Source organism: Carcharhinus amblyrhynchos, chromosome 1 (assembly GCF_965287045.1).
Source record: "Carcharhinus amblyrhynchos chromosome 1, sCarAmb.v2.hapA, whole genome shotgun sequence".
Classification (NCBI taxonomy): Eukaryota; Metazoa; Chordata; class Chondrichthyes; order Carcharhiniformes; family Carcharhinidae; genus Carcharhinus; species Carcharhinus amblyrhynchos.
This window is the reverse complement of record NC_137324.1, coordinates 164,895,153-164,903,956: the sequence shown is the minus strand read 5'-3', so window position 1 is coordinate 164,903,956 and position 8,804 is coordinate 164,895,153. Positions and strand designations below refer to the sequence as shown.

Here is an 8,804-nt window from a genome sequence, read left to right as displayed (position 1 = left end):
TTCTCTAAAAGAAAATCCCACTGAGGCCTTCCCGTCCACCCTATCCCCACGTATTTACCATGGCTAATCCATCTTTGGATACTAAGGGGCAATTTAGCATGGCCAATCCACCTAACCTGTAGATCTTTGGAGTGTGGGAAGAAACCGGAGCATCCAGAGAAAACCTGCACGGAGAGAATGTGTAAACTCCACACAGACAGTGACCCAAGGCTGGAATCGAACCCAGGTCCTTGGCGCTGTGGGGCAGCAGTGCTAACCCACTGTGCCACCCAAACTGAGCTAAATAAAACACTGTTGTTGAACGTGGTAAGTTGGAGGTACAGCCGCAGGGGCGGGTGAGGGTTGACAATTCCTTGTGTCAATGTTTATTTCCACCACTATTTTGAATCACAGGCAAGTTACACTTGTACCTCATACTGGATATTCATAAGTCATGTTCAATTAACAACAACTTGTATTTATTTTTTACTTTTCAGGTAATAAAACATCCCAAGGTACTTCACAGGAGTGTTACAAAGTAAAATATGACACCAAGCCACATGAGGAGATATTGGGGCAGGTGACTGTGAGGTAAGTTTTAACGAATGTCTTAAAGGGGAAAAGTGAGATAGAGAGACGCAGAGATGTGGGGCAAGAATTCCAGAGCCTGGAGTGAGGGCAACTGTGGGCATGGTCTCCAATAGTACAGCAATTAAAATCTGAGCAGTATGGTCGCACAGTGGTAGCACTGCTGCCTCACTGCGCCAAGGACCCAGGTTCAATTCCGTCCTGGGGTCACTGTCTGTGCGGAGTTTGCATGTTCTCCCTGTGTCTGCGTGGGTTTCCTCTGGGTGCTCTGATTTCCTCCCACAGTCCAAAGATATGTGGACTAGGTGGTTTGGTCATGCTAATTTTACCATTAGTGATAGGGAGATTTGCAGGGTAAGTATGTGGGGTTATGGGGATAGAGGCTGGATAGGATTGCTGTCTGTGCAGACTCGATGGGCCAAATGGTCTTCCTCTACGTTGTGGGAATTCTATGATTCTATGAAGAGGCCAGAATAAGTGAAGGGCAGACATCTCACAGGGTTGTGCGGATGGAGGGATAAGGAGGAGCGAGGCCATGGGGGGAGATTTGAAAACAAGGATGTTGCTGACTTGGAGCCAATGTAGATCAGAGTAATACAGGGGCAATAGTACAGAAGTAATTTCGAAATGGGACTTGGTGACAGTTTAGACATAAGCAGCAAATTACTGGATAGAACCAAATTCAATCTTTGTACATGTTTCTGACAATCCATATATGATAATAAATGGAATTGTAAATATACGACTGTGGATATATGTCTTTTTAATGGATTAAACTGGTAAAACATTAAATAGTTGACCTGTAATAGCAGAAATTTGGTTTGCGATAACTATCCTTTTGCTTTCAATACATGGTGCCACTTTATGAGGAAGAAACAGGATGAGGTAATTTAGGGGAATAGTCTCCAATGTAAGCACATAGCCGATACTCCAATGGACTCTGCCTTACCATTCGCAAATTCGATAGTGATTTCCTCACGTTCTCACCCTAAAAGTAACAAAACGAGAAGTTAAGATGGAAACCCTAAACTTGTGGAAGATTTATTACCTTACTTCCCATTGTACAACTTAACAAGCAAGTGGCTTTATTAGACGCTTGGGGTCAAATCTTTTGAGGATGGGCAATAGCTGTCGGATTACTGCTCCACTCCTGTTTGTTTACCTTACACCGGAGCTCCACATTTCTCACCTGGACTCCCGAACCAGACCTTCTCAGAAATGTGGAGCATACCTGCTACTGGAGTCCTTCCTTCATGAGGCAGGAGCTTGTAGCGGAAAGGTGTGGGGTTTGGAATGGGAACCAAGCCAAGCCTCCCTTTTTCAGCATTCGCTTCCATATTCTGGTAAATTTAACTGTCCAAAAAGTATTTTGAGAAGGTCATGAGTCCAGTGCCGATTTGGGGTCCAGTGGTATTGTTACCCAAGAGATGAACTGGTTTTAATCCTTCTCACGTTTCCTGGGTAACCATTTTGGTAAGAGGCTATCATCTAAAGTCTCTGACATTAAATCGGAGGGTTCCAGATATGAGAATTGCCCATCAGAAGTCCAAACTTCCAGAGAAATTCTCATGTAGTTAGTACATGGGGACTTCTGAAGGTACACTTAGCACATCTTTGTGATACCTCTGACTATTCTGGGACCCCCGAATGAACTGGGAGACATGACAGGCAGTCATTATCAACTGAGAGCTACTGACTTTCTAACAGATAAAAGAACAAAGAACAGTACAGCACTGCAACAGCCCCTTCGGCCCACGAAGCCTGCACCAATCTTGTTGTCCTGCGTAGGCCAACCGCCTGTGTCCTCTATACCCCACCTGTTCATGTGCTTATTGAGATAAGGATAAGCTGTCAGAGAGTGATCTCTGGATGTTGCATTCCAAGTTGACAATTTTGGCGCAGTTATTTTTGGAATGGATAGAATAAAATTACAATGATGCTGCTCACTGCCAGATTAAAGGAATCTTCACTCCTTCACATCACAAAACCAAGTGCTGCTCTTAGTTTAAGAATGTATTTTACCAGTTTGTTAATTGCTAAGCTTTCTGTACGTAAAGAGCCGTCAAGATACTTAATTTCTTTCCTTTTACATTATCTTAGGCCAAAATTGTGCTTCTGTTTCCTCGATGCCATTTGGGAGCTTAGTAGGCTAGATAGAAATTGGGCCAGTGGGCTGATGGATGGCAGATAGAATTTAGATAAATGTGAGGTGATGCATTTTGGTAGATCAAACTAGGGCAGGATTCACTCAGTAAATGGTAGGGCATTTGGGAAAGGTACAGAACAAAGAGATCTAGGGATACAGGTTCATAGCTCCTTGAAAATAGGGTCACGGGTAGACAGGGTGGTGAAAATGGCATTCAACATGCTTGGTTTCATTGGTCAGAACATCAAATACAGGAGTTGGGACATCTGTTGAAGTTGTACAAGACATTGGTAGGGCCATACTTGGAATACTGTGTACAGTTCTCGTCACCCGATTATAGAAAGGGTATTATTAAACTAGAAAGAGTGCAGAAAAAAATTACTAGGATGCTACTGGGACTTGATAGTTTGAGTTGTAAGGAGAGGCTGGATAGACTGGGACTTTCCTCCCTGGAGCGGAGGAGGCTTATAGAGGTCTATAAAATAATGAGGGGCATAGATAAAGTAGATAGTCAACATATCTTATTCTAAAGTAGAGGGCATAGGTTTGAGGTGATAGGAGAGAGTTACAAAAAGGTCCAGTGGGGCAATTTTTTCACACAGAGGGCGGTAAGTGCCTGAAACAAGATGCCAGAGGCACTAATAGAGACAGGTGCAATTTTGTCTTTTAAAAAGTATTTAGACAGTTACATGAATAAGATGGGTATAGAGGGATATGGGCCAAACGTGAGCAATTGGAACGAGCTTAATGGTAAAACTGGGTGGCATGGACAAGTTTGGCTGAAGCGCTTGTTTCCATGCTGTAAATCTCTAAGACTCTGTGAGTCTAAACCACTCATCATACGACTCTATAAAAGTCAATTGCGGGGGAAACCAACATCACATCGACCGCAGCCTTTTAAAAACATAGTTCCCCGTCACCATTTAAGTGTATCATGGATGAGCAATAAATGCTGGCCTTGCCAGAAATGCTCAAAATCCCAAGAATGAAGAAAGCAAGGATTGGCCCAATGGTACAGTAGTTAGCACTGCGGACTCACAGCACCAGGGACCTGGGTTCGATTCCCGGTTTGGATAGCTGTCTGTGTGGAGTTTGCACCTCCTCCCCGTGTCCGCATGGATTTCCTCTGGGTGCTCCGGTTTCCTCCCACAGTCTGAAAGACGTGCTGGTTAGGTGCATTGGCCATGCTAAATTCTCCCTCAGTGTACCCGAACAGGTGCCGGAGTGTGATGACTAGGGGATTTTCACAGTAACTTCATTGCAGTGTTAATGTAAGCCTACTTGTGACACTAATGCATAAACTTTCCAGCCACTGTACTATTTCAACAGCAGCGGGTAGGTGGAGGATGGCTCTCCTGCTCACAGGGATTTTCATTGCAGTGTTAATGTAAGCCTACTAGTGACACTAATAAACTAAACTAAAAATAACGTATTATTAAAGAAACTAATTTTCCATACTTCAACATTTACATCCACGTGCGAGACCGTGACATTTGCTTGTTTCTTCTTTCTTCTTTGGTGTTGATACTGTTGAATACGACGCTGTAGCTTCAGTTCCATAGTTCTGCTTTTAGAAACGCTGGACCTTGGGGAGAAAACAGTTATCCGAGTTAAAACACCTAGACCATACCACTCACAGTCAAAGGTTCATTCACAGAAACTGCTGGAAGCGAGTAATGTTATTTTTAACATAAGTTCATCTTACGTCAGAGTGAACAAGTGATTGGGGATTAGGGATGTGGTTTGGGAATAAAGGAGGATCGCATTGGGGGGTTGAAGGATGAGTGTTTGCATAAATGGAGGAAAGTGAATGAGTAAAACGGGATGAGCAAGTGTGTGTGACTGTGAGTGGGCAAAGACAGTGAGGACAACGCCAAAATTGAACTGGAAGTGTAGTTGAGGGAAAGCGAGGGGAGATGGTTAATGGTATCTTTTTGAAAGTGATGTGTATCTGTTAATGGAAGGGGGAGGGGCTGGCATAGCGATTGTTAAGGTTGTAGTTGGGACAAAAAAAAACCCAACTTCTATTCATCTGGCATCGTCAACATCAGGCAAAGCCTCAAAAGGGTTTCACAGAAGAAGTCTAAAACAAAATATGAGACCAAGCCACATAAGGAGATATTAGGGCAGATCAATCATTTAGTCAAAGAAGTCTTAGAGGAGGAAAGCGAGATAGAGAGGGGGAGATATTTAAGGAGGGAATTTGACAGCTTGGGGCCTAGTAACTGAAGGAATAGTTGCCAGGTTGATTGGTCTGGATAAATTGTCTCTTAGTGCCTCACAGCATGTAACTTAGATGGATTAGCCATGGTAAATGTGCAGGGTTAAGGGAAAGGACGGGGAAGAGGTAAATGGGCCAAATGGCCTCCTTTTGCACTGTCAGGTTTCTATGAATGCTGAAGTAATTAAAATTGGGAATGCGCAAGCAACCAGAATTGGAATATCCAAGTCTCGAGGTAAGAAAGGCATGCTGCAAGTAGTGATACAGATGATCTTTTAAATATGGAGCAATGTGAGTTATTTCTCTATAATTTTATTAAATAAAATCTGTCAACTGTGAGGTATAAAGTCTTCAAAATGAACCAGAACAAGTGGGATTTTATGGAAAAACGTTGACCTTTTCAAGTGATTGTAAAAGATTGCCTGACACCATTTGAAGAAATGCAATAAAATTGTTCTGTCTAACATCTACCTCTAAAGCAATACCACCCCACACAGATTATCTTGCAGTAAATATGTCACGTTCTCCCTTTGTGAGGCCTTACTATTTACTATATTTGTTTGTGCAACAACAGTGACCACACTTCAAGATTAATTAGTGGCTGGGGAGTTTTTGAGGATACGAAAACGTGAGAACAAATTTAACATTTTTCCTCCTCTTTCTAGTTGAGGTAGTAAGTTTTCCCAATCTAAGAAAATCAGATTGATGTCTTTCTTTTGTTTTTGCTAAGTAGGACATAATGACAATGGCTGGAATTCTCTGATTTTGCACACCCCACCACCACAGACAATGAGAATGGAGAACTTAGTGTTCAGCCTCCACCTTGACTCCATCTCCAAGAATGGAGCAGTACATTATATATGCCACCACTTTTGGGGGGTGCCAATGCCCTGTTTCCATCTAGAAGGTGATCTTACCTACAAGTGACAGAGCTGGGAGAATTTCATTGGTCTGTGCGCTGGGTATTGCAAGGATTTGTAGCGAGGTTTTGATCAGTTGATGACTCAAATATTCAATAGCACATATTGTGTCATTTGAGATTATTTATATATTGAAAATTATGATTAACCCGACTTTGAAAGAGAAATCCAATCTTACTTTGCTTCTTTTGCTTCTCCTTCTCCCGATTTTTTCTCAATATTTTCTTCCATTACTGAGCTTGGATCTTCCTCATGCTTTTCCTGCACGGTGATTATACAATTGATATCTTTATCAAACAGAATTGGATTCTCCCCTGGGATTCGAATTGAAATTAGCCAGGTTCTACACAGAGAATAATAGAGTATTTGGGCCGTGAGGCTCCCTAACATCTCCCCATTATAAGCAATATTTCCTTCCTACCACCCGTGCCAGTGCTCCTGTTGAGGATGCTTGGCCTGCCTGGCAAATGCAAATTGAGATGGGTTGGAGAGGTGAAATAAAGCTGAGACTCAGGTTTTCGCCACAATGGAGAGACCTATGTCATGGGGAAAATAGAGGAAGTGCCTAAAAAAGCAGAAATCCTGCCCCTGAACATAGCACTTCCCACTTTGGTGGGGAGGGAGGAGGCATGTTCTTGAGAATGCACGGTTTACAGAGGCAGCTGGCCATTCAAATCATCAGCTGCCTCCACTGTTTTAGTAGGCCTGGTGTATGAAACCGATGTGTATAGATTAGGCCTGGTCAGAGCTGGTCTGAATGTGGTGGATCTGTTTGGGTAGCCCTTTGGTTCTAGTCCATGGTCATCTCTGAAGGGGCCAGATGCCCCTTGTTAGGTACCTTTTGTAGTAGGGCAGGTGTCCTTTGGAAATGTTAAAAGTGGGAATGAATGTGTATAAAAAGTGTATAAGCTCATTATTTTCTAGTTTATTGGAACTGTCAACAGGCTTGTCAAAATCAACTGTCAAAACTGTCAGTAGCACTTGTCAAAGGGAACTGTCAAAAGTGTCAAAAAGATCTGTCAAACAGAGCTGTCAAGGCATTTAACAATCCTGCCCTTTAAATCTTTGAAAAAAAATTGCCTGGAGTATTAAAAACGATTTCTTGTTATTTTATTCTATCTGCTGATGTAAGGCTTGTCTTACTGAAATATTGCTGCATGGTGGATTTCATAACCATTCATTATCACAGTAGGGTGGCTTCCATGTCATAGTATGATCAACAGTGTTTATAAACTCTTTATTGTGGGACTATGAATTTCAATGCTTGTTGTTATAAGGGATTGTGTACTTGAACAAAATGTGTGCAGTTACAAAGCTTTATTTAGTTGAAGTAATACAGTAATGGGCATTTATGAATGAGAGTGTTATTTTCAATATAATGAAATCTGCAATTGACAATTACAAATTTACTTTAGAAAGTTTTAATATTATTTTATTTACATTTATTTGTTTCATCACTAGGTCCTGAAGTCTGACCATATTGGATAATAGACCTTAGCTTGTTAACTCACCTGAGGGCAAAAGGTGCTGGTTGGGCATTGGTTTGCATGAGTTGGCACTAAGTTGGCAGAGAGGTAATAAAGTGCCCGTGGGGTTAGGTGGACTGGCATAGGGGCTGTAACGGCCATGGAGGAGAGGCGGACATCCTTGCATCAGTGGACATTGATGGAGTTTGGGGATGAGAATTGGAGGGATGCTTTATGCTTTTTCAGAAAACATTTTTTGACACAATACTGGATCTTTGGAGCAGGCATTCTGCCAATCCTGCGTCCACACCCAACATCTCCATCAGCTCTTCCCAGATCACCCGCCCCTAATCTAATTTAACCTGCACCGTCAGACTGATAATCTGACACCTGTGCAGCCACTCTTAGGGGTCAGGTTCACAGAGCCAGGAAAATCTTCAGTCTGCACACCTGACCCAGGGGCAGGAATCTGGACTGTAAATGTCTCCAGTGGATTTCCTTCCCATTCACCCCACTTCCTGCTGTATGTATTAGCTGCGGTTCAGTCGGCAGTCACAAGTTTGTGGGTTCAAATCGGCCTCCAGAGACTTGAGCCCAAATCTTGGTTGACTCCTCCATGCAGAGCGAGTGCTGCACTGTTGGAGGTACTGTTTTGCAGATCAGGCATTAAACCTGTGTGCTTGCCAAGGTCAATGTAAACTGTCCCATGGCACAATTTTGAATGGAGGTGGGGACAGGGCCAGGTTTTCCCATTGCCCTGGTCAATACCTGTCCCTCTCCATGTTCTTCCTACCAAAGTGTGTCATCTTATGCATTGAAACTTCACACAGATCCAGCCCATTGTTAATGCCACCAGTTGATATCACTGACATAATACTTCTCCTTTATATAATCTGAACTAGCCAGGAAATAAAATCTTCTGTTTAACTTTAGACCCAAAGCAACAAAGCAGAACTTGATGCCATGTGTAGCTATCATTTTACCTGACTATTCACTGGTGGTAGCTGCTCAAAATCTTCCTTATCACATTGTGTGTTTGGCTTCTCTGATTGTTCCTTCTTCCTTTAATCAAAAATATATGAAACTAATGATTAACACACGATAGCAAGTATGCCGTTAGAAATGCCTTTCAAATATTCAATTACATCCCTATGACAGAGCTCAGTAATATTGGATTGGTTCAAGATGTATGAATCATGGCAAGCACCATGCATAATTCTGAATCATTGGTTCAATACCATCAGCAAATTCACCAACTCTCTTTACTTGTTTTTATAGAACTGCTGAATGCTGCCCAAGTTTAGAGTTTATTTATTAGTGTCACAAATAGGTTTACATAAACATTGCAATGAAGTTACTGAGAAAGTCCCCCAGCTGCCACGCTCCGGCGCCTGTTCTGGTACACTGAGGGAGAATTTAGCATGGCCAATGCACTTAACCTGCACATCTTTCAGAATGTGGGAGGAAATCCAAGCACCTGGAGG

At 42.4% G+C, this 8,804-nt stretch overlaps 1 protein-coding gene across 1 annotated transcript; it reads right to left on the bottom strand.

The window, feature by feature from the left end:
• Positions 1–1,373: 1,373 nt before the first annotated feature.
• On the bottom strand, positions 1,374–6,111 carry LOC145350712 (uncharacterized). Its single transcript, XM_080199930.1, has 3 exons — positions 6,033–6,111; positions 4,172–4,298; positions 1,374–1,555 (listed from the first exon to the last, which is right to left on the bottom strand). The coding sequence occupies exons 1-3, from the start codon at positions 6,083–6,085 to the stop codon at positions 1,430–1,432; spliced, it is 306 nt and encodes a 101-aa protein (XP_080056056.1). The 5' UTR covers positions 6,086–6,111; the 3' UTR covers positions 1,374–1,429.
• Between the last annotated feature and the right edge of the window lie 2,693 nt (positions 6,112–8,804).